We start from the raw sequence: 26,884 nt of genomic DNA, 5'->3' as shown, positions 1-26,884 counted from the left end.
ACGATATATACAAAAACTTGTCAGGAACAGCTCACTGTTTGCCATTTCAAACTAAAAAACGCCATCTTTATACTTTAATGGCAACCGCTGCATTATATTGTCTTTTCAAGCTATGTATCCCTTACTGACTATGGTTACCACAACGGACGTATAATTTTAACCTGTCAATCTAAACCTGTTTTAAGTTATTTCCAGATACATCATATAGTATAGATGACATACATGCAAAAGCTCTCCTCACCTTTGATTTTTGATGAGCATTTACAAGAATAATGGCCGAACACTTCATGTCAAAGTATCAAATACTTGTGGTAATTATGATCTGTCAAGACATATTGCCTTAAGCATTAGTTGGCTGGTCAGAGAAAAAGCTTTAGAGAATAGCAGTGCTGTGAAAACGATTGTCTGAGTTGATGAGTAATTTCTTCTTTGACCAGTAATCATTTATTTTCAAATTTCTGCAAAATCTGTCAACAAACTTATGGAAAAGTTAAGTAGCATAAGGAAATTTGCAGTTAATGGACTAAAGCCTTGAAGATGCAAAAATTTCCTAGCAGTGTGATCTTACTGTCCAGATAAAGCTGCCTCACCAGCATGTTTTTGCTCTCTGATCTGTTTGGTAAACTTTGATGCACTGTGATCACAGGCTGGCAGGAATGGTAAACATGGGTGTGCTGTTTACATTGCATAAGGATTTCTGGTTTTTTTTTTTCCTTTTTAATGATGTTATGTCTTGCTTCCATATTATTCTTTAATATGCAACTTGAAAGTTGTAATGCTTGCTCTGAAACACTCAATTCAAAGTGGTTTTAACTTCTTCATGACCGTGCATTAATAGCACTGGCTCAAAGCACGGAGCAGAAATATGGCTATTTGCTGAAGTTGTTTAAGTTTTAAACCTCTACGTTCGATAAAATATCATTTGAACTCTGAGGGGATATTGGATTTTAGATGGGGACTAATAAAGGCTTATGGGACTAATAAAACTGTTTGCTATATGGAGTGTGTAAAAATGAAAAAAATATAACTTCAGATCTAAAACAAGAAGGAAAACAACACATAACTGACAATAAAGACACGGTCCGATTGTACTTTGTGAAAGTAAAGATTTAGGTATTCGATTGTTAAATAACTAAAGTTCAAAACAAGAGCTGAAACAACTACTTTATTATTCTTTTCCTGATACACAGATAAAGAATCTTCAGCATCGTTGTAAAAAAATGAAATTAAACAGTGTCTTTTAGTCTCTCGATCAGATTGAAGAAACAATCTCAAGTCATTAACCCGAGGTTGACACATAAACACAGCACATAAACAGAAAAGACCACTTTTCATAGTAACCTTAATCTCAACACTTATTTAAACTCACTGGCCACTTTATTAGGTACACAATGGTAGTAAAAGGTTGGGTCACTCTTTCTGTCTTCAAAACTGCCTTACGGAGATTCAACAAGGTGTTGGAAACTTTCGTCACAGATTTTGAGCCATATTGACACGATAGCATCACACGGTTGCATCATCATCATCATCATCATCTCAAGGCCATCCTGCGCTCAATTCTGACATCAAGATAACATTCTTCACTCATAACACTGAAACTCATGGGTTAGTTTCATATTTTTGGACTATTCTCTGTAAATCCTAAAAATAGTTCAGTGGGAAAATTCCAGTAGATCAGCACTTTATGAAATACTCAAACAAACCTGTCTGACACACATCAACAACCATACCACATTCAAAGTTAAACAAATTTTTCGCCATTGTGTTGCTTGCATTAAACTTCAGCAGGTCATTTTGACCTTTCCGCTTATCTGGAGGGAACATTGAGGTGTTTCTAGAAGAGCAAAGAGATATAATCTCTAAAGCTAGTCCTGGATCTGCCCTGGAGCCTCCTCCTGGTACGACATGCCCCAAACACCGAGATGGCGTCCCTGAGGTATCCTAGTCAGCTGCTTAAACCACTTCAACTGGTTTCTTTCAATGTGGAGGAGCAGTGGTTCTGCTCGGTCCCTCTCGAATGACCGAGCTCCTTATCCTATATCTAAGGGAAAGCCTAGCCACCCTTCGAAGGAAACTTATTTCCGCTGCTTGGATCTCTGACCTGTGTACTGACTGGTAAATCAATAGCTTCACTTTTAGCTCAGCTCTCTCTTCACCACAACAGATCAGTACAGCATCTGCATCACTGCAGATATTGTCTCAGTCCATCTGTCAATCTCATGCTCCACTCTCCCCTCAATCGTGAACAAGACCTCAACATACTGTACTTAAACTCCTCCACCTGGGATAGTACTGTAACGCCTACCAGACCCAGAATGGGTACTCCACCCTCTTCTGGCTGAGAACTACGGGCCAGACTTTCAGGTGCTGATTGTCACTCCAGACGCTTCACACTGTGAACTTATCCAATGCAAGCTGCAGGTCACTACCCGATGAAGCCAACAGAAACACATCATCTGCAAAAAGCATAGATGGGATCCTGAGCCCACCAAAGTGGAGACCCTTCACCATGTAGCTACACCTAGATATCAGTGACAGAATCCATAACAAAAGGTGTCCCTAGCATAGTCCAGCACCCACCAGAAACTAACCCAACTTATTATGAGCACCAAGCTCCCACTATGGTTATACAGGGACTGAATGGCTTGTACCAGGCCAGACACCTAATATTCCCCATACTTTCCATTTTCAGAAGACTCCATTAAAATATAAATATACAAGTTTTATTTCTGTAACAATAAGTATGGTGACTAAAATTTCAATAAACTAATAAAATAAAATCACTTATGAAGAAAGGGAACTTTAAAATACAAAAATAAAACAAATACAAACTGACAATTTAAAGATATGTAAAGTTCTCAAACAGCTGCTTCCATCTACACCAGACTTGAAGGCACATCGCTACCTGTTTTTAAACATGACTATAGTATTTCTTCATTAGACGGTAGCTGTAGTGAAAACTTTACAGTTTTTTCTTGGAGAAGCCACCAAGAAACCACAAAACTGTTATTTTTTAATGCATTTTCTTGTTTTTGTAACAGCCACAAAAAAATTCCAAATAAAATCAAAGGGTTTTGCCTGGCTACAGACTACTAAAGCCAAGTGCAATGTAATTTGGGTAGTGTGCCCCTGAGAGGGTTCACTGAACTAATGGAAAAGTGTGTCTTATACTTTAAACGCTGATCATGCTGAGACTGCAGTACCCAGTGTCTACAAGGGCAAAACCCCCACGCAAACTGTGCAATCAGACACATTTAAGATAAGGCTGAATATTCAGCTTTAGTGAGACTGTTGATAATATTCATTATTTATAAAAGGCAGCACAAAAATAGCATTCAGATCACAGAAGACGGGAAGAGGAGGAGAGAGAGTTCAAGCCGGGAAGGAAACACCAGATAACACAAACTGACAAAATTAGTCTCCCTCCTGCCAACAAATCAGAATGCAAGTTGGGAAGACACACCGATGATGTTCATAGGAGTCTAAATTACAGCAGGTACTGCTTTGCAGAGGTGCACGTAAGTGACTTTTTATGCAGAGGAATTAAAAATAAAGTAATGTGTTTGGTATAATTCTACAAGGAGGGATTTCGTGATGTTATTTTTTTTACTAAAGTGGTTGAAAAAGATTATTTAATAACCCTAAAATCTCTTCGGGACCTCCAGTAATCAAGAGATGAAAAATGACTACTGACCCATCATTAATCATTTGGTTGGCTTTTCATTTGCAAACCGAGCCAAAAGTAAACAAAGTGACAACAGGAGCAAGAAACTACTTTGCCTCCTGTGTTTATTCATGAAAGAGAATAAATAAACTGCCTTTTCTGTACACAAAATCTATCATTTTGTCTCGTCACTGAATGTAAAACGATTCATTTCTTGTGCCAAAGAGATGAGTTGTTTCTTTTAGCCAAAAGGAAAGCTATACAGCAGCAAGGAAATTCACAGTTTATGGCTCTGAAGATACAAAACAACATAAAATAAAAGATCAAAGCTGAAATTTAAGTTTCTGAAATACAAAAGTGTGAGTGTGAAAATGTGAAAAACATGAAAAATTCCACGTCCTAGACACCATCGTTTCATGCTATCATTAAAAGTGATGATCACACTAATGATTATTGCTAGATATACCATTTCAATAAAATGCAAGAATAAACTTTGTGTCACAAGTTATGTTCACAAATGTTTTTCAGAGACACAAACAGCTAATTTTAGATTCACCAATTAACTGAACACACACTCACAGGCACATACAGCACTTTATGCAGACATCAGCTATCAGCTGAGCGTCAGGTTCAAACTCAGAACCTTCTTGCTATGAGGTGGCAGTGCTAATTACTGCACTACTTTGCCACCCACAAACTAACAATACCTAACTTTAATGTTCAAATTATGTAAACATAAGGGCTAAACAAAAGGAATTATGCACAGGGACGCATTCCTTGCAGAACAGAGCAGGGTTTAAAAAATTGTTTATACTAAATAAAAATAAAGCTGAGAACCTTAATGGGGACTATAAAGCATTTACTGTTTGTTTGTGGCTGTTAGTTTGCACAGAAAAAAAAACCTGCTCACAATGTGATTATATATTACTATACATATGTTGTGCTAATATTGAGGGTTCATTAAAATCAATTTAAGGCATTAAATGTATTTGTTTTTTGTTTAATTATGAGAAATAAATAGAAAAACATACACTGATTGCTCACATGACAGTTTCTAGTATTTCTACATCTGAAGAATTCAGTTAGAGATAATTGGTTTATAACTGATACCCTTCCATTGATAAAGTCATTGGAAATATTTGCACAATACTGCATGCTGTGTCATTAATAAGTAAACACTACCAGCAGCAACAACAACATTTTGTGGAGCAAGTCCAGCCAGCAAGAGCTAGAATTTACTGAAGCCTTAACAGCAAACAACATCGCAAGGGTCAGAATATCATCATCTAGCAATGTGCTGACTGAGGAAAGTGTAATAAAGTGCTGATTGCACTGTACCATCACTCAAGGGAACATGCTCACTAATGATGGGTGAAGAAGAGAAAAGGGAAGGTGACAAAGAGCGTGGAGAAACTGTGATTTATATAAACAAGATTGCCAATTAATCATGTCACTGTAATGACCTTTGACCATAAAGAACACAGCACCTGTACACAGTTAAGTGATACATTACTGGGATTCAGAGACCTTTAAGCCAAATGCCCTAAATAATGATGTGACAGCAAAGATCCAGCCAGATGCCAAGACTGACTTACATTAAAGGACAGCATGTTTGCTAATACAATATATACAGAAAGAAAATAACACTGTATATACAAATTAAGCTTAATAGCAGGTCTTATCGATCCAGTGAAAGTTTAAATTATTAAGGCGTGAGGAATACGTTTACGTGAAGAAGCAAAGATTTGATCTCTGTGATCTTTACCGTGTGTTTTTATAAGAGCTGTAAAAAGGCTCACAAAACTATAGGAAGAACCCGTTCACTACAAAAGACATATGCACTGAAGAATATTCCACATAGGTACTGATTGAGGTGGGAATAAAGCGTCATTACAGCCTAATGACATCAACAAAAGTGACCTGATATAGCACCAGACTCATTTATTAGTGAGGGGCTTCAACTGTTACTATCAAAATGACTTTTGGCATTTGATATGCAAAAAATATCCCCTTTCTTCCCTGATGGCTAAAGCAAATAATATGTTAATACCATCAAATGACACAATGAATTACAGTGTTGCAGCGATGACACATCATGCCATCAAAGGAGAATAACATTTCAATTCATTCCAATCAGGCTGCAAAAACACCGCATGATGAATCACCCTCACACAGCAAACTTACTTTAAGGCGAGAACAAAAAGAACACACAGCACAACTACAGTAGCATCGTAGACCCATTTTTTTTCTTTTTTTTGTGCGTTTTGACAAAAGTTGCTTTGCTGTTACACATGTTACTAGAGCAAATATTTTGTATGAGTTCTAGTTGGTTTGAGCCAATCCACACTGTATCCTCTGGCCACTTGCTCTCTTGGGGGACCCTGTTTCCTCAGATGAGCTTAGAGCAACAGAAAAAGTAATGGCTTGTACTATGCTGTGCGTAGGTCTAATAATAAAAGCTGCTTCTGTGGGAATTGGGCCATGCGTGTCAGGTTCTGCTCTCCAGAGTAGCAATACCTCAGAGATTTTCCCCCCTCTCTCAACTGGGGAAGGATAAATTGATGATACAGTGTGGAAGACAAATGAAATTAATCTTCCCAGTATCTGACAGGAATCGGCTTTGGATAGCGCACACACAAGTGCACACAAGTGTGCACACGCGCGCGCGCTAAAATAGCTCGATATCCGTCTGGGTGGAAAATAAGACAAATGGATTGAAGTAAAACAACACTAGCGTTCTGAGACTGAAGAGGCTGATGAAATTAAATAAATGCAGCTAACAGACACTGAGACGTTTTTATCAGATAAAACAGGTGACATGAATTTATCTCTTGTTAGCTCTACTAAAAAGCAGGCACTGTATCTTGCACAGCGAGGCAGGCTAATTAAAAGCAAGCATTGTGAAGCATTTTTTACACTAAGCCAGCTCTGTGTCAGACTTGCTTCAATAGCGTGCAGCCACAAGCGGGCATGATAAGCTTTTTAAAGTCTTATATTGATCTTAATGTCGCCTTAGGGCGAAAGAGCTACCTGAGTATCCAGGGCGACAGACACACTTGAAACCCCCGGGCGTGTTGATACAGATGCCCTCATGTAGGCAAGGTGAAACTTCACACTCATTCACATCCAGGTCACACAGCGTTCCAAAATAACCAGGGGGACAGATGCAGTGGAACCTAAAGAAGAAATTAATAAGCAATGTGTCACACAATCATAGCCCACTTATGTTAATTTCTTATAACTTTAAAAATCATCCGAATTGTTTTTCCTCTGCCAAACATGCGCACACGCTCCCACAGCAGTTGCGTGCGTGTGTTCCAAACCCACTGAGATAAACTGCGCTGGAGTGATTCTCTCAACTGACCGGCAGCATTTTGCAGAACAATTAACAACTGGCAATTAAGTTTCCCAGTGTGCAACTTAATTTAAATTATGCTTCATGACTTGTTACTAAAGGGAAGGCTTAATCTGTCCGATGATGTGGTTTACTCAATTGAAATCCCTCTCTGAAGCTGTCGCTGGGCCTAACCATAGATCTCGCAGGAGACGAGGTAAAGAGGCAACGTACAATTATTCACCTAAGTGCTGCTGTAAACATCATTCATCTGTAAACAAGTTACATCACATCAAATTTATGAAATATGCTAATTGGTAGTTATTGTCACGTGGCACATTTGTTTGAAAGCCTCTTCTGCTCTTGGACTGATTTATTAGAACAATTAACCCTTTCCTCGTTGCAGTCTCGCAGCTCTGCATAGTCTGATTCTTCATCGCAGTATAGATGAACTTGCATGGCTTGCTGGGTCAGGGAGATGGATTCAGAGGTGTGTGGCGGGCAGTGAGGTTAAAAAACACCTGATGTGAACTCCCAGGACTATGCAATCAGAAGAGTGCTCTGAGCAGGGCCAGGTCACATGGGAATGAAATCATGACGGAAGACAAACTGGAGACAAACCATTTAGGACTCAAATTGGCCCTGGGACTTCTCAACCCATCTGTCCGACTAAGCCTGGAAGCCCCGGGGCTCCCATTAAGCACAGCAGAGAAAAGCACCGGTGGAGTAAAGCCCAATCTAGATACATGATGTGGTCCTGCTGAGTTTGCTCTTCGTCTTTAGAATAGCAGCTTATGTGTGTCAAGGATGACAAGCTCGTTGTATAAACTGCAATACTCTAAGGAGGACTGCCAAAACCTTATAGTACTACTTTTTTTTCTTTGGAGAATGGTTATTGATCATTCAACTTTCAAAACAAAATCAAGCAATTAATTCTGCCTGGCCTTCATACGCAAGAAATTTAAACACGCTATGAAAAAAGGTTATGATGCAAGTAAAAGGGGGGAAAAATTGCATATATGCTTACTTGTTCACAAGATCTTGACATGTGCCAGCATTCTTGCAAGGGCTAGAGGCACACTCATTGATATCTTCCTCACAGAGAAGGCCAGAAAATCCCACCTTACAAACACAGCTGGAAAAGAAAAATCATTACTATTGATATTTTGTCTCTGATGGAAAATAGAAGATGTTTCTTACAAGCACGTGCACAGAGTGAGAAAATCTATAGGAATTTATTGATATTGATCACATTTAGTTTGATTGCTCACACTCTACAGCGACAAAGACTGGTTTAACTACATTAAAGAACATGCACAGTAGCATATGATAAAAACAGTTACGACAAACATGTTTTGTTTCATCTAACTACAACCATAATAATATTATCTGTTAAATAAATTTCAAGCTAAGAAGAAGCATATTGGTCTGAAACCCATACAAAAAAAAAGATTTCATCACTAAAACTCCTGACATTTTCTCACCCACTAAGAAATGAAAAGCTGGTTTGCGGATAACACTTTTTACCTGTAACTGTTGACCCGGTCCACACAGTCACCCTGGTTTTGGCATGGGTTTGAACTGCACTCATTGGTGTCAATTTCACACCAACTTCCTTCAAATCCTGAAAGATAGATGAGATGGTCATGGATCAGCAGACCCCACTACATCCTGAAAACGTCAGGACCGATGATAACAAAGGCCCCAGTGAATGCCATTTTAATGGAACTAGTAAGCCCTGTAGCATATCTCATCTTCCAGCTCTCAGCACTCACTGTTTCCCCTTTGAGAGTGTGTAAGTCTAATAATACTTTAGTGCCACAGACAGATTGGTCTGAGGGTTAGTGGTTTGGGGTTTGGGAGGTGTGTGCCTGTGTGTGCCACCGTGCATATGTCTCTGTGTCTGTCTGTGTGGGAGAAAGCGAGCGAGTGGGGGGACATCTTGTTAAGTTAGGGTAAGAGGGAGAGGCTAAGCCCAAGAGCTCTTTTGCCCTTGTTCATTAGGGGGTTGAGGGCCAGCATGGCTAAGCAGATCAGCATGGATGTTTTGTTGTACATTTGAAGGCAGCCTAGGAGCCTGTAGTGTTCTGCCTGCCAGAGGTATTCCTCTAGTGCTTGGCCTGGGTCTGGTCCATTGGATTGTTTTCTGCTGAACGAATTAACATTCGCTCCATGCATGAATGGGTTTCATTAAGTAAAAAAATTGACAAATTAAAAAAGATCACAAATTAACCAAATGCTCAAAAGTATGGAACCAATTAATGGACATGATCTGACTTTCATTAGCAGTGAAATTTAATCACCTATAAACATCAGAAGTACATCTAATGCTTAGACGTACAGTATAAGCATTCATCCATCCATCCATGGCTTATCTGAGTCAAGCCTGTGGAAGCAGTAGAGCTACCCAAGCCCCCATATCCCCTGCCAACACTTCCAGCTGTTCAGGAGGAATACCAAGCCACTCTCTACAGTGTATCCGGGGACTGCATGGGAATCTTCCCAGTTGGGCATCCTTGAAAGAGCTCCTCATCATATCTCTAATACTAAACTCAGACACCCTTCATAGGAAGCCTAGTTTTATACTTTTGGCCATTATTTCAACTTAGTTTTCCTTTCACCATAACAGACCAGTGCATCATCCAAATTACTACAGATGCTGCACAAATATGCCATTGTAGCTGCACAGAGTAATTATACAATTTCCTGTGCAATGCTGCTATCAAGCTACTTTAAAATTCTGGGCTCAGACTCCCAACAACGACTACTGTGTTTCCCCTGCAGAGCACCATCTGCCGAGCATAATTAAATGTAATGCAAGCATAGCAAAGGGTTAATATAACTAACCCATAATGAGTGTGTGAGTGCCCTTATTGTTTTCTTGTCTCATTATGTTACTCCCACTGCTTCAAGATAGAATTACATATTTTTGAACTGTAATGGGTTTTGCACATAGTAAATTTTATGCCCAGAGAAGTACATCTGTTCACAACGATGAGGTTCCTGAGAATTGTTTAAGACAGGAGCGCATGTGTTTTAATCTGGCATGTTTAAAAAATGTGAAACTCGAGCCATACAGGAAGAAATCTTTCAAAGTATTGAATATGACATTTTGGCTATTTTTGGAATTCACGGAAACAGTCTAGCAGGGTCATACAGGGTCTTCAGTCCTCTGTGTAATATCAGGAGGTAACTGTATACTGCCTTTTTCTCTTTCGTCTTCACTTCAAGATATACAGATGCAGGAGTTGTGATTATTTGTAGTCTCCAATGTGTTTAAAATTAGAAAAAAAAATACACTATGAATAATGAATTTCCTAAAGAAAAACGGAATGCAGGGTAAGTGACACAACTCTGTGCATCTTGGGATGTATGAATGAAGAGGAATCCATGAAGAGGAAACCAGAGACAGCACAGAGCATCTGGTGAATTATGGGACAGCACAAGTTTCCCATGCTGGTCTGTCAGTCAAAGCGATGGTGAAGCACCTTGGGGACTATTTCGAATGTCACTGCAATGTAATGCATCTTCTGCTACTAAGCAGTGACTTGAGGCTTCTCTTTGACAGAGTACAGAGCGGGATACCCAAGGCGCGTGGCTCACGTAGTCATTCCATCATCTGGCAAGAGCTACAGTATGTGATCACGGCTGCTGCCAGTAAATGTCTCGGAGGAGAAGAAATTGCGGGTGATCCCGAGTGGATAGCCAACTAACTTTGATTGACATTTCAATTGAAATATGAGGAATGTCTCCATTTTGAGAGAGCGAGCTTAGTTTGGACTGCTACATTGGTGACTGTTGTCTTCTGTCAGTCTGATGTAACGTTTCTTAGAAGGGGCTCATTTAAAAATTTTATAACCCAGCGTTTCTGCAGTACAGATTACGATCTCTGTCTGCAGCGGCGTCTGTGTGCCGTCATGCATCAAAATGTTAGATGTCACTGGTGGCTTAATCCAGGAGCAGGATTGTCATGTTGAAACTAGGACTGCGAGTTTTGTGCCTGGCCTCACGAGTTTTAGTTAACCTACTGCACTTTTTAATTTGCCAGTCAGTGGCTGGATTTTAGATTTATGACACAAGATCAGAGCGAGATTTACAGTATCCAAACTCATAAAGGCCCTAAAAATGCAATGTGCTAGAGCTTAACCAAAATTGTGAAAATAAGTGTGAAATAATCGCAACTATAGAGAACATTACAAAAAACAGACTAACTAACTAAGACAAACTAAGCTATTTTCAGCTGTCATTAAAATAAATAATTAAAAGATTATATATAAAATATCGCTTTACTGTGTTTTATGATCAATATCACAATTCTTGCTTTTTGCTTCTCAGCAGGAAGTGAGAAACATTTTGCATTGTGTTGTACTACAGAATGGCTGTATCATGATAATACAATGGGTGATAAATTGCACTACTCTTGTATTGTAAAGCAATTGTATTGTAAACCAAACCATCCCCGCACCACTGATGGAACACTGTTGGACATCTTGGATTCTTTTCAAGTCTCTGTCACATTATTTTAGTTATATTTATTTAAAATGCAGCAACACGAATAGAAATAAAAACAGAAAAGAGTACGCTTGAAGGTCCTTTACATGCAAGGACCAAAAACTGGGTTACTTGAAGAAGTGGGTTAAGAATAGAAATCCTTTGCATGTAAATACCAGCTACTGCAGCCAATTTACCCCACTGCTACACACCTGGACCACCTCTTCGACACAGCTAATGCAGGAACAAAATGATTAAACACTGAGTTTATTTAAAATTTGTTTACTGTACAGCTGCTGCAGACCTGCTGCTATTTCATACTTTTAGTATAAATGAAACTACTTCTTCACAACTGATGTCTGGCCCTGTGTACACTCTTGATGTTATGGTTTGTTTGTTTCTCTAGCTTTAGTCATATTATTTATTTTAATGACTAATCTACAAATTAAAGCTGTTAACTTTGGTTTATATGTTTATATGTAGTAAGTTTTGGCTGTCATAAAACGACAAACTGCTTGTTTTATGGTCTGTCAAAGATTTGGCCCTCTCCAACTCTGACCATTGCCCCCTGTCCATTTGGAAAATCCTTCATGCTGTGAAACCAAATGTTACAGAATGAAGAAGTTTACAAAAAGACGGAAAAAAAACAGCCTAAGTGCAGGTATTTCCTCTCTGAGGTCTGCACCAAATACAGGCACTTTAAATGGTCTGAAATAATGGGGAAATATGAGATTTTGGAATTTTATTATATCATGCACACTCTCCATAACCATGACACCGTACCTCTTGAATTACAAATAAAAGAACAATCAGGTTATGCTTTGAACTTTAAAGCTTTGTTAGGCAATTTTGCTTAGAAAAATTCATTAAATCAAATGGCACTCTGTGGTGTGAGAGGGCTGAAAGCACTACAAATGCCACTGAGAATCAACACTCTTCACCATGATGACTACAGCTTTCTGCTTGGCATTTATGTTTGCTGATTCATATGTTTGGGCCTGAAGCCTATCACCTTGTCTTTCATACAACACAGAAGGTTTAAGATGCAAAATGTGAGCAAACACCATGCTTGCCTACAAATCAGACAGTTGTGTTTTGCATTTGATTTTTGACTTAATCCTTAGTTTTAAATCTTTAAATCTGGACAGTTTATTAGTTATATTTGCTTATACCGGTCTGGACCCCCTTTTGCCTTCAGAGCAGCCTTAATTATTTTTTGGAATAGACTGAACCCAGGTACTGAGATGTGAAGACAATGGAGGTGAACTTGCGGTCATGTTGAAGAAAACAGTTTGAGATGATTTTAGCTTTGTGACACATTTTCCTGTTAAAGGAAGCCGCAATGTTGATGGTGAACAGATCAAAACACTGACAGAATCCATGGATGGCAGGCTTTTGAGTGTCCTTGCAAAGACAGGTGGCTATATTGGTCGCTGATTTGTTTTTGAATGTCAGAAATGTATATTTGTGAATGTGGAGATGTTATATTGGTGTCACTGGTAAAAATAAATAATTGAAATGGGTATATATTTGTTTTTTGTTAAGTTGCCTAATAATTATGCACAGTAATAGTCACCTGCACACACAGATATCCCCCTAAAATAGCTAAAACTAAAAACAAACTAAAAACTACTTCCAAAAACATTCAGCTTTGATATTAATGTGTTTTTTGGGTTCATTGAGAACATGGTTGTTGTTCAATAATAAAATTATTCCTCAAAAATACAACTTGCCTAATAATTCTGCACTCCCTGTACATTAGTAAACATCATTGTTGCAGATGAGCAATTCTGTTACCTCCCACTCTCTTTTTAATGATAACTATGTAAATAGCCACAAAGCTAAATAGCATAATAAATAGCTAGCTGCATTTATAGCTAGCTTGCACGATATAGTGCTAGCTAGTTAGATATCTGTCTGCCCAAGTTCTACGGGTAATTCATCTTTTTTGTTTGCTTGTTTAGTTTTTTTAAGGTGGAAATGTTGGGTATTAGCTTAGTCCTTAAGCTTAAAAATTGTATTTCCACACATATTATCAATCAAAAGTTACAGTTATTGATTATGCCTAAACATGCTGTATAATTTTCACAGAGAAATGAGGATTGCATGCCAATATAAAACAATTCTGACTATTCCGACTTGGTATGAATGCAGATGCACTCATCTAGGTCACCTTAGGCTGTAACACTGTGCTTACAGCAGTGAGTGTCATGAGCTAAAGAGAAACTTTGGTACAGCAGTGTATTGCAGTTCCCATGACAGAAATACAAAAAAAGAAAATGTTCTCATTTTTACATCTTTTCACTCTATGAGAAGACATTTTTTAACATTAGGAAACATATTCCCATAGAAGACACCAGGTCTACTGTTAAATTTCTTTTGCCACAAGATGTGTTGGTTTGTAACACAATAAGAAATGTATTTATTTTTGAAAAATCAGGGTCAACTATTGTCTGTAGAGCAAACTATAAAATTGAAAATCACTGATACCAACAACAGCTACCCATATATACTACACCACAAGTAACCTGCGACATGTCTATATCATATCACTGCTAATCATTTCAGGCTGCATGGTTGTTCCAGGCAAGGCAGACTTTATGTAGCTCATGCCTTTCTCTGCTTAGAGCAAGCAAATCAACAGTTCATGCTTCAGCGACCTTGTACTGCATGTATTTTATGGTGTATATATTGTATTATATGTCCCATGCCCTATTTTTGTTAAGAGATTACACGCGTCATCTTATTTTTGTGATTTTCTTCCATGTTGTTTAGCAAAACACACAAACAATGGTGCTCTTCTTTCTGCTGTCAGGCTGTTGCCATCTTGTTTTAAATGCACGTATAATTGAATACCTATGCATACCTGTAGTACAAAAACAAAGTGTGTCTAATATCCACATCAGTGCTAAGCAACTGTCATTATGATGTATACACTTTGCTCAATGATATCTCGCAGCTTCTAAAAGTAAACCTATGGTGTATTTTTTTTTAAAAAAAAACAGAACATTCAATCAGATCTGTAGTAGCTTCCACATATTTATTCAGAGACTATTTGGGCATTTTACATGCTGTTAGGCATTCAGGGGTTAAACACCAATCTGGTTAAATCAAATAATGATGAAGAATTTTCATGAAGGGAAATCCTCTCACACTACTATGTGATCACTGATGCTTTTTTCCTGCCTTTTTTCCCCCGCAGCTGTTGTTTGATCTGGAAACAGCTTTCAAAGCTACAGTGGAAGAAGAGAACCACCTTTGCCCTCAGCAATGGAATATCACTAGTGTGGTGAGACCTTTGCCAACTGAAGGGGCACGCTCTCATACTGAGGTCGAACACCGGCTACATTTTAATATTTTCCCACTTCTTTGTGTGCCTTCACTGTGAGAATATTAGACCAGACAATAGTTTCCCAAATGGAGCTGTGATTTACATGACATGAACTCTGATTAAAATACAATATGGCCACTGACTGCCTCTCTGTCGTGGTCCATTATTCTGTGAGAAAGATTTATTTGGAACACCTTTAATCTCAGTAATTGTGCTATGAGAAGCGAATGGCTACTGTGCAGGCTCATAGTCACATTACATTGGTTTTGTTAAAATAAGCTGGGAAGTGATGAGTCGTAACATATACGGTATAAGCTTTTTTTGGTTTCTGTACAGTATGCAAGTGTCTTATATGTAACTGATATGCTCTAAATGCTAAAGGGTATGTCAGCCAAGTCATTTACTTAGACGAGATTTCCAATCCTGGTTTGACACTTTATTCATTTTTATAAATGAACTAATACAAACTAGAACAGATAATGTGGATTGCATGAGGTAATTATTATAAAAAAGCTCATCATAAAGATGGTAATCATAATAATCTAGAACAGCACACTATAAAGGGCAAAATAGACTAAGTTGACTGAACCTGCAGTATCTGTATTTCTAATTCCTTATACTAAGATAATGAAAAGTCTCATTGATCTTGCTATACATCTGCCAGGGCATCTGGTTTATTAACTGACACATGTCCGCTATAAGTCATATAGTCTGCCCCCTCTATAAAAAAGAATAATCACCTAAAATGAATCTACTGAGGCCAGACTTTTTCCAACACATTTTGGCAACACATATTTTCCACACATCTTTTTCAGTATCATATTAGCTATGTGTCAGTTCTCTTGTTGGCATAGCTCCACAGTAGCTCATTAACCAACTGTTTGGTAGGACACAATCTCAATCTTGTGGAAGGTGAAGGCTAGTGTAGCATGCCATGCAAATAAAGGGGTTTGTTCTCCATCTGGCCAGGAACACCTCTGGGTATATTCTGAACCATGGAGACCAAATGGTTTTTCCATGTGAAGAGACCACACAATGCTTTTGAATTAATTCCCTGTACTGCAAAAATTAAAAAAGAAAAAGAAAAAGTCTCCACTTCATATAATGGACTAGAGGCCAAGTGATTGTCCTCATATCACACAGCTCACGTTTAACACTTAAAAATGCCAACTTGTCACCCAAAAACCAATAAAAAGCTCATAATGAATATAGGCACTTTAACTAACAAGTCTAAAGCGTTAAGTGCTGCAGTGGCATAGTGTGATATCCATTGAAAATGCCATCCTAAAGAACCTACGAATGAAACTAGAATTACAATCTATTAATCTAATCCATAGAATATTATCATTTTAAATAATTGACAATTATAAATATTTCACATCCAGAATAATAATCAGTAATTCTGATGTAATTATCAAAAGGTTAGAATGTTTTGACATGTTTTGTCTTGAAGTCTCGAAGGAATCCTATAATCATTTTCACAAAATCCATGAGAACTACATAAAGTAACTATGTGAGAATTATTTACAATCTCAGTGATTAAAAAAAATAAAGAAAAAAAAAGGTAACTCAAAATTAAACTCCACTGACACAAATCTCAAAGAAAAATGACTAAAGCTGAAGTTTTATTAATTAAGCTGTAGTTTCTATTAATTAAATTCAAAGGGAAAAAAAAGCATAAATATAGCCTTTCCGCTCTTCAGATAGTTTAAGTGGATGGAGCCCTGACTAAACGGCAGAGGCAGAGAATGTGCAGGAAAGGTCCAAGATAAGATTAAAGTTTACACATGTGAACTTGTCTTTGCTCAAGGAATTCAGCAAACCGAGCAAGGACAGCACAGACTATAGATTGTGTGCGAGACTCTGATGCAACTCTACCTTGTACCGCAGTCTTGGCTGAGTGATGCCATGTGTTGTTTGTTTCATTTGTTGCAGTTGTCGGCCAGTAACCCTCACCTCAACCTTCTACCCTAACTCTCCCATTTTCAGGTTGCTCTTCTATCAGGTTTGGCACTCCCTGCTGAGGCTCCTCATTAAGAGGAAAGTGGAACATCTGTGCTGGTCAGGCAAGATGACTTAGGCCTCCTGGCCAGAGCCTCAGCGGAGTGGCTCTGCTAGTAAGAACAAAAACTTCCTACAGGAGCCCTCTACAATCAAAAGAGGATAACTGCTTCACCTGTGTTTTTTTAAGACGAGACTTTCAGCTTGCTCTGGTTTTATTTTGGCCCCCAGCTTCTCACAGTACACCTTTGTAGACAGAACTCATTTCCATTGTGGCTGTGTTTTACAAATCCCTTTAATGCCGCTCCCAGTAGAAACCGCCTAATTGCTGCCTTTTAGATCCTGCTAAGCTGATGAACACTAAACTTGCCATATCAACCTTTTTGTTAGATGCGTAGAGTCTAGTGAAGTTTCTTGAGAAAGCTAAGACCACACAGCCAACTTTGTAATCTCTTCAGTAAAGCAAGTTTGGTATAATGACCACTAAAGTTAAAGCACTTAGCTTTTATAAAAGACCCCTGTCAGCAGCCATCAGATACTGTCACAGGGCTGGCTATGAAAGGTTTGACAGCCGCCATCTATTATCGCAGCATTAGCAGTGCCTCAAAGGCATCATCACAATGAATACCAGTGCTTCTTCAGTTGCACTCATGCAATTCTGGTGAAATGGAAAGAATAGAACACCTGTTATTCCAACCATGGATTATGCATTACAACCTAACAGCTGAAATTAGCGACTTTTGTTGTGTTAGACGCAGCAGTTTATTACAGAACAAAACCAGATATGAGCAAAGAAGGTTAAAGTAAACAAGATTAGCAGAATGGATGTAGCAGCAAAGTGCTTTTTTTTTTTTGCATGTTTGTATTCTTTTCACCATGTAGGAGATGGTATTTAAGATATTATTAAGTTTCCCTACATTGCATTTCAATTTTTTAACACAAGACTACATAAACTGTTTATCTGATTGTTGTTTTTAGCAAAGATTCATATATTCACCTGCATGTGTTTGCTAACACAAAGTTAGAATTAATTAAAAATATGTATTTAATCTTAGTTAACTGTATCTCAGTAACTAACCTTATTAACAACACAAGCCTTCATGTTTATCCTGAGGCTTGTTTTACCATGGTGCAACTTCCTTAACAGCTAACCATGCCTTTATATAAGAGCACATGCTCTCTTTACTTGAATGTGGATCATTGGTCTCGCTTGATCTTTGCAAAAACCACTGAATGAAGCTGCCATGTTTCTATTTACATATTTAAGACTCGGTATCTAAAAGCAAATAAGAGGCTCTAAATTTTAATTTTTAACTCAATTATCTTCTTATAAACACTTACTGATGCTACACTGAACACAGTTACAGTATTTGCAAGCATTTAGTGTCATTTAAAAGCATAAAAATCATTCTCCTTAATTCAGTTACCTTGACAGTATTTGCTGTATTGTGTAAAAGCTTTTGTCTATGCACTGGGATGTGCTTAATGTACTAAATCTTAGATGCATATGCAGACAAATTTTATTTTCAATTAGTCTGAAGAATAGTGTTAGACCTACACAATTTCCTTGACAAATAACCTACAGTGAATACTAAATAACAAGTTTTTAAAACGGCTGCACTGGGATCAAGCCATGGGCTCCTTTATGTTTATTGAGTAGTATCTATGGAGGATGGATTTAAGGTGAATAATAATGGAGAGTAGGTGAGTCACGGTTGTGTGAAGTGAAAACGACCAAACCCACGCAAAGCTCTTGGTGTAATGTATGCAGCGCCTAATTTCCTATTCGTCTCAAAGGAAGCTTTCTGAAACTAACCCAGCCGCTCTATTTATATCTGGCAACATCTTTTCATCTCTTTGCTGATGGAGCCATTAGGTACAACATAACCCTATACTGTCTTAACTTCCACAATGAAAGCCTATGTTAAAATGATATTTCATTTACAATTTACAAGCTAACAAGATTTTACTGATAAACATCGTAATAGATCATTTTAACGAAGAAAGCGATCATTGCCATTGCTCTATTCCAATATGTTGCTTGTGAAACAAAAACCTGACTGATCTCATGAACTGAAAATAAAACAGATTTTCCTGTGTTTCATTTACATCTGAGTGGATGTGCATGCCCGAGTTATTTATGCCTGCGAGGGCATGTGAATGAGCGAGAAGGAGCCAGTACTAAACGAGGTCAATGCTTTATTTTCTTTTAATATAATTTACAGTCTGACTCCTCAGTCACCCACAGTTCTTTCATCCTGTGTCTGTTAGCTGCAAATTTGAACGGGCGTTAGTTTGCAATTTGCTTGTAAATGGGAATATTGAGAATATGTACACGTTGAAGAAAAAACAGCTAATTTTGCATTATCAGTAACGAGTAATTTCTAAGACATTTGGATGCATGCGTGAATTCAAGACGTTCAGAATTAGCATCTGTCTTTAGCCAAGCATCTACTGTTCCTGCTGCTACAATTAGTAGGGATGCACCAATTTATCGCCCAATCATAGGCAATGGTAGAAAGTCCAGAAACATAATGACGATGACAGTGAATAATGATTAAATAACTTTACAGATATACTCTTAAATTGCACAAAAGATGTAATTTATCCCTGACAATTTCCCAATTTGTGATTGTGTATTAATTAGAGTTCAAAACAAACAAACAAAAAAAGAATAAAAGATGTTGATGTAGAATATGTATTATGCATATAAAACAGACCAAAGTGGTTCACTGATTTCATCAAATGTCCAAATTTTTTTCAGGTGCTCATGAACTTGCATTAGACTAACTGGGTCTTGCTAAAAGATTATGTGTCTTGTATACAGTAATGTTTTTATAAATAATAATCATATTAAAGAGTGGTAGTACCTGCTGATTCCCCATGTGTCTGTAGGGTCTTTACCTTAGAATATTGTATGCATTATGATGACTCAGCTGGCACTGATACACAGATTTACTGCTAAATAAGTATTCAGTTTAATTTAGTTTTAATGCAATGAGGAGAAAAGCAAGCAAAAGACACCAATGTCTGGGTTTGTTGACCATTTCTTATGCAAAAATTAAAGTGGAGCATGAAAAACTCTAGAAATGCAAATTGTACCTCTGACTAACTTTCATTATGTCTAACACTCCTTTTAACCCATATAATAGCGAAAACCCGCCATATTTCATTTATATTCTTCTCCATATTACGGCAAAAAGTATGTCTCTTATTTTAAATCACCCGTGTATGTTTTCTTTATGGCACATTTTTTAGGTATCAGGAGCACATTTTACCATTTTATTCATGCACACAAAGACATTAAACCTTTTTTTTACAGCAACTTTGAGGAAAAGCACATTTCAGAGGGAGGATAAAATGACGATTTTCAAATGGATAGTGCTACTTTCTTTCTATTCCAATGAAATTATGCTGTTTGTAATTTTTAAATCCCTCAAGTTTTAAACAATTCTGTTGAACAAAATTCTACGATTATGCTGGGAAATAAGTCGAAAATAAAAACACCACGAGTACGAGGCTGCGGCGCCGAGTTCACTCACCAGCTGGGCATCTGCAGGAAGCTGTTCCATTGGAGCGTGTCAGGCAGGTGGAGTTGTGTAGGCAGGGATTGTGGAGGGGGTCACACGGGTCATAAGGCTGCTTGCACAAGGGGCCACTGAAGAAGGGGGGACAGGTGCAGGAGAACTCCCCAGGTATGTCTGACTCCTGACACCGAGCTCCATTTAGACAAGGGCCAGAATCGCACTCATTCACATCCTCTGTACAGTCCACACCTGTCCAGCCTCGTGAGCACAAACACCTTACATACACCAGAGAGGAGATGTTACACAGTAGAGGTTATTTTGCCATAAATCTAAATGAATCATAAATGAATAAACACTTTTTAAAATGTTCTAAAGGCTATGGCAGTCATACTCTTTGGGACAATTATGCTAAAAATGCATTCAGCAGATGTTCTGGGAGTTGCTGCAGACAAACTCCTGAATAGCTTGCTTTTTTTTTTTAATGATAATTTAAATTACCCACAAAACACACTCCTCTACACAAAACCTCAGTGTTACAGTGCACGAGTTCTCCACACTGATCTCCTGGATCTCTGTTAGAGAAAGTACGAATTTTAGTGTTTAACTGCACTACTGGTCAGAGCAGCTTTTAATTCTGGACAGCTGAATGCAGGACACAAGAGGTTAGAGTGCTGAGTGGGAATTTAATGGAAATGTATGCGTTCTAGACAGAAAGAGAGACAGATGGAGACAGAGAAACCGAGAGCCAACCACAGTGTATGTAAATCTCAAGTATCTGCTCTTAAGGCAGGTGAATACTCCACTTGGTGGCAGTGAGTACCCGGGCACTACAACCACTCCACCTTGCATTTCTTTCCATCCCCCAACTTTTCTACCTGAAGCATTTTTATGTCTCCCCAGTGAGAGCGGGCATTAGCCGAAGCAGATACACCAGCTTTTTCCTCCAATGAGTCACAGATCCCCTGAAACCTTTTCATGCTGTGAGCCATTGATTGACTCATTTGTTTTACCTGCCATCTGCAATTCATTATCTCCGGTGCCAGTGGAAGGACATATTGCTATCTCTGAACGGCTTCTTTTTCCCCCCGCATTTCTTAAGTGACTGATGCACCTCGCGAGGACGCTGCCCTCGAGCCAGCTCGCACACCTACTTGTAGCTGTTGAGAAGGTCTGTGCAGGTGGCGTTGTTTTTGCAGGGTTGTGATAAACATTCATCAATTTCTTGTTGGCAGTACTCCCCCTCCCAGCCAGAACGACACACACACTCATAACTCTGCGATACAAGAAAAAGGGAAACAATATTAGATTAACACTGGAAAGTAGTCACATTTCACATCTGCACTATGTAGAGTTAGTATTTTAGGTGGTTAGAATCGAATATTTAGGAGAGCAGTAGGCACATCTCACATGCAGGGACTGTTAATTAAGTTGTTACGGAGCAGACAGGGCATTTTGCCACTCGTTTGTTTCGTTATTTATATTGGTTGCATTTTAAAAAACAAATGTTGCAATGCTTAATATACTTGATTTAATTCATCTCAATGTTCTTGAAAACATTGCGGAATAAAACCTCCTACTCACACACACACAAAAAGCTTTCCTGTGGAAATCTGTTTAAAGTGAGGAAGAGTCATGCTTGTCTTACATTTCCACATTACCGTGCTGATGTATTCCTCCTACCACCCACCCTCTGGACAGTATGCAAGCCTGTTTTTTTCCATCACATTCAAGATACGATGATACAAAACCTTTATGAAGCGTACAGCATTACCACCGCATATTCTTTGAGGGATATTTTCACAGCCAAGCAAACATGTAAAACACGTTGGATTTAGTTTTGTCAGGTTGTTTTTTTTATTCTGGAGCCAGTAAATGTGTTGTTAGTACTTTAAATTCAAAAAACGTTTTATACAAAGCTCAAACATTGCTAATCTTTTATTTTCTTGCCTTTCCTCCATTCAAAACAGTATGTGGACCACTCGTCCTTTATTTCATCACCGCAATTGGCGCTAAAATAATGAATTGCTGCAAGACAGATTAATGTTTTTCTTCCATTACTTTCCAAGAAGCCATCTTAATTTAAATTCCTCTTTGCATACGTTATGAACGTAGTCATATGGTCAAAGGTTGTTTGGGATTTATCATTGCCAACCCTCTGTCGAAAGGTCCCGGGTACTTGCGGTTGAATGCATGCTAATATTTATTTCATACACTGAAGGGGAGCCGTTAAACTTTGTCTGATATAATTTGTACACTGTAGGCCTTATGGTGGTGGGGGAAAATGCCGTCATCTCATGATAAATTAGATACCTCCAGGAGACTCCAATTCCTTACCCCTGGCAATAGAACATAATCTCATTTTTGCTGCTAAGTCACCTTCAGGGACTGCAATTCTCCAAAATAAGGTAAAGCTCTGTGGGACACAATGTTCAGAGAGAGAAATAGCTGCACTGTAAACAAGACTATGTGATGGGGTTTCCAAAAAACGGCCCTATTTGAATAATGAACCGAGAAAAATGTAACGGTAAAACACGGTGACTAAAAAAATACCTGTGGAAATTTCATTATATTCCTCTTATCAGATCCCATCGTCTTCTTACACGGTGTCCTTTTGTCTTTGGACTTGAAGTTTAGTTTATCCCAGAAAATGAAAATTACACTACAGTGTTTTAACCAGCTTTTGCACCACAATAGGCTTCCATTGGTTCCTTATAAACTACATCAAAAAGAGCCAGATAAAATTATTAGTAGAATATGTTGACTGACTTTAAAATTTTAATGATGGATGACTTTTATTTCTTTATACCGGCTGGATAAAACACAACCATTACTGATGAGCTACAAAAAAGGAAAGTCATGTTATAATCTTAAAACTTAGCTCTGCAAATCTTAATACTGATTTCATGAGAATTAAATTTGGTACAGAAACTTTGTAATTACAAATTAATTTTTACAAAGTGTTCTCCTCTATCTTAACATCACTACTCTAATGTAAGCCTTTTTTAAAACTCGACTACACACATCATAAGTTACCAGAGGGGGAAAAAAAGGCTAAATATATGGACTTTATCTATGACACATCTGTTTTACTACTGCAATCTGTTAGCAAAAAAGCAGCTGTTGAAAAAAGGCTCCTGGTACTCATTGCACAGTTAGTGAGCAGCATGCGGTTCCCAAGGCCTTTCCGCAGCTGCAACATATCAATGTTATTGGCTTAAAAAACATTTGAATAAGTACAAGAATAGAGTTGTGCCTTCAAGACACAAGTTTTAAAAGTTCTGCTTTTTTTTGTTAAACTTAACTTCTGACATAAGCATTTTTTATTTCCCGTCAAGCCTGCCCATGTGTTGCATAACCAGGACGTGGAGGTTTTTAATGGGGAATATAGCGTGCTATAGATGTGCTTAGACACTGTAAAGTTATTAAATGGCTATCAAAAATATAAATAAAGAAAAACCTATTGAATATTTCTATGTTTATTATGACTTACACTTTAAACATAAAGATGAAGCTTTTTTAAATAATTACTAATTATCAGGTATATGTGTTGTTTTGGACACACGATCTAAAACAACATTGGTTAAAAACAGAGACGCTATCATTACAAATTAGTGTTTTCCTTCTAGGGATACTTTGGTAATCCTTTGGTTATTATGGTACATTGGCTACAAGGCATAAGTGGGACACTGTAATTGGCATAATTTTTCTATTATGAGATATAAATAATAATGGCCATCTATGGGACATAAGATATTAACAGTTCCCTACCTTATTTTCCCCCCAGACACCCAAAACAATATGAATCATGCTGGACCTGTAAACCAGATAACTGGCGAGCTGCTCTGGAGCACAAAGTCATGCCGATGTAATTTATTCGTTTTTAATAATGTGCCAATGTTCGAGTTACTGCACACTTGTTAATATTTACTGCAAAAGAAATGTTTTAAAACACTGAATGCACAGCAGCCATCAAAGGTAATATACAGTAACTAATGTGATTCATGTCTATCAATATTTTATGGAGAGTTACCAACTGTGGCGATTTACAGGACTGGGCAATTCTGAAGCATAGGCTATAACATCACTCCATTATACTGCCTTGGAAAAATGTTTCAACTTACCAGATGGAGGTCCTTACATACTGAGTTGGTGCTGCACCAACTGTTCACGCAGTCATCAATGTCTTTCTCACATCTGAGCCCAGCATAACCGGGACTGCAAAGGCAGTAAAAGCCATCTACAACTAAAGGAAAAGCCGGAGCATAGTTACAGTACCTTGCATCATAAATTAATTCACTCAAATCTCTGTGGGTCCTACATCTCTACACAGGTAAGTGCTGATTATGAGCATAAATGACTACACAATGGCCACTGTGATTCTATTTTTAAAGGGTATGACCATTAAATAAATGACTTAGGCTGTATCAGTAAGACCTGTTGCTGGCAAAGTCCAAACTGCCTTAGTCTGACAGCTTTACACTCTAACCAGCTTTAAATGAACCTGTCTGCGATGGCCATTCAGTCCTCTTCTTGCCAGGTGCTTTCCTTGTCTCACCATATTTCTGCTCACTGAAAGCCTGAAAGTCTTGTCATTTGTTGCAACACTCTCAACATACTTGCAACACGCTGAATGATGGGGAAAGAGCGCAACAGAGGGAGAGGACCAATTTCAGTGCTATTCTTAATTCAGAAGCTACAAATGCGCCAATTTCTTCCATCAGAAGTTAGAATTTCCCATGGCTAATAATCCATTCCTTCCTCTCTTTATTTATTAATGATTTTAACCAAGGATGCATCATTCTGTTTCTCCAACACAACACTGGTACAGGCAGCCAGTGACAGAGGTAATTGCAGTTCTTACAGGAGTGAATTTATTACTTCCCCAGTCAGGGTCCCTGGATTCTTCATTATCCCAAAGATTTACCACGTAATCTATGCTGTCACTCTGTCTTGGTGCGTGTAGATGCTATTACTCTCATTAAATGCTGTAAGTCCTCGGTGGCAGCAGCATTACTCATCACTGCCACTGTGGCTATGCAGTGCTGTCCCTTGTGGCTGGCTGGCTGGCTGCGACTGAGCACTGGCCAATAGGTCCAAGAATCCACCTTCACTAACCTAAGGTGAACTGGCTGCGCTCAAAATTGGCCAAGACAGCTTGTGGAGGGCTACTGTAGCACTGAGAGGACAGTGATCCACTGCCATCACTATTTTAGAAAAAGCATAAGCCAGTTCAAAACTGGACTGGAGAGCTGGCAGTTTTCAAGAACGCCAGGAAGGGTGGAAGAAACAAATATTTTGATGCTTTTTCAAAACTAAACTAAATTTATGACAAAATCATGCAAATTCACAGTATAACATAAACAAAGCAAGATTCATTGACTGATAATTATTTCGAATTTATTAGTTTTCAGCACTTTTCTAATGATCAGATATTTTTTTTAATACTTGGGCTAGAGATGAAATGCACGGGAGTAACCATTCAAAACCATTCATTCAAAGTCATTTAATATCCATTATTCAAATTGTAGCGCAACATCGATGACTGATCTTCTCTGACACATTATATTAAGAAACTAATCAAGTGCACTCCAGTAAAAAATGTCCAGCTCCTCTCTTCAGATGAATGATTCTAACCACAATATCTACAATGGTGAAGCAACTGAAAACTACCTATCACACTCCAAGTGAACAAAATCAAATTAGACACATAAATGGCATTTTAATGTCTAAATACACGCATGCAGCTTTGCTTCCGTCATGAGTGTATGTCATGAAAATGTTGGGAAGACGTAAGCTGTTTCGTACCATCATAGCAGAAGCCATGAAGACAGGGGCTGGAGCTGCACTCATCCACATTGATTTCACAGCGGGGACCAGTGAAGCCACGGCGACAGTGACAGCGGAAACCTAAAGGGAAATGGTCCTGATCCAACTCTTCCACACATACTGCTCCATTCTCGCAGGGATTACTGGCCTCACAGGGTAAGAACTCACAATTATGACCTGAGGAGAGGCAAAGAAATAAATACAGGGCCCATCCAGAAGACAAGACTCTTGGTTACAGTGCAAGAATTGATCTCAAGATTTAAAGTGTACACCTTTATTATACGTTTCCTTGAACCTACAATAGAATTGAGAACACACACCAAATGTTAATCTAAGGAAATTTACTAATTTAAGAAGAATAGTTCAGTGACACCTTATACTGTAGATGATGCGATATTAATAAGGCTGAAAATTATTTTGAAAATTTTCCACAACTTGTAGACAGTTTTTTATAGACTAGTAAACCCCTGAGTGTCTTTATATCTTAGAAACTCTGCCTCTCTTTTTATACGCAATCAGGTTACTGACCTAATTTATTGGATAATGTTCCTCCACGTACTTTTCTAACCTTTTGATCAAATTTATATATCTATATATATCTATATATATCTATATCTATATCTATATATATCTATATCTATATCTATATATATCTATATCTATATATCTATATATATATAGATATCTATATATATCTATATATATATATA

The 26,884-nt window shown here is 38.0% G+C and overlaps 1 protein-coding gene across 2 annotated transcripts in view; it reads right to left on the bottom strand.

Annotated features, from left to right (window-relative positions):
* eys (eyes shut homolog) overlaps positions 1-26,884 on the bottom strand; it is a 167,693-nt gene that overhangs the window by 92,202 nt on the left and 48,607 nt on the right. For both annotated transcript variants that reach the window (XM_005915494.3, XM_005915497.2), the window contains exons 21-27: positions 26,154-26,351; positions 24,470-24,591; positions 21,500-21,621; positions 20,364-20,623; positions 8,526-8,622; positions 8,026-8,133; positions 6,695-6,840 (exon numbers count right to left, since the gene is read on the bottom strand). In XM_005915494.3, the coding sequence (XP_005915556.1) occupies positions 6,695-6,840; positions 8,026-8,133; positions 8,526-8,622; positions 20,364-20,623; positions 21,500-21,621; positions 24,470-24,591; positions 26,154-26,351 (1,053 nt within the window). The remainder of the gene's footprint in view (positions 1-6,694; positions 6,841-8,025; positions 8,134-8,525; positions 8,623-20,363; positions 20,624-21,499; positions 21,622-24,469; positions 24,592-26,153; positions 26,352-26,884) is intronic.

Source organism: Haplochromis burtoni, unplaced genomic scaffold (assembly GCF_018398535.1).
Source record: "Haplochromis burtoni strain Fernald_Lab_line unplaced genomic scaffold, NCSU_Asbu1 Contig_12, whole genome shotgun sequence".
In the NCBI taxonomy this organism is placed as follows: Eukaryota; Metazoa; Chordata; class Actinopteri; order Cichliformes; family Cichlidae; genus Haplochromis; species Haplochromis burtoni.
The sequence above is the reverse complement of the archived record's forward strand: the minus strand, read 5'-3'. Positions and strand labels throughout refer to the sequence as shown.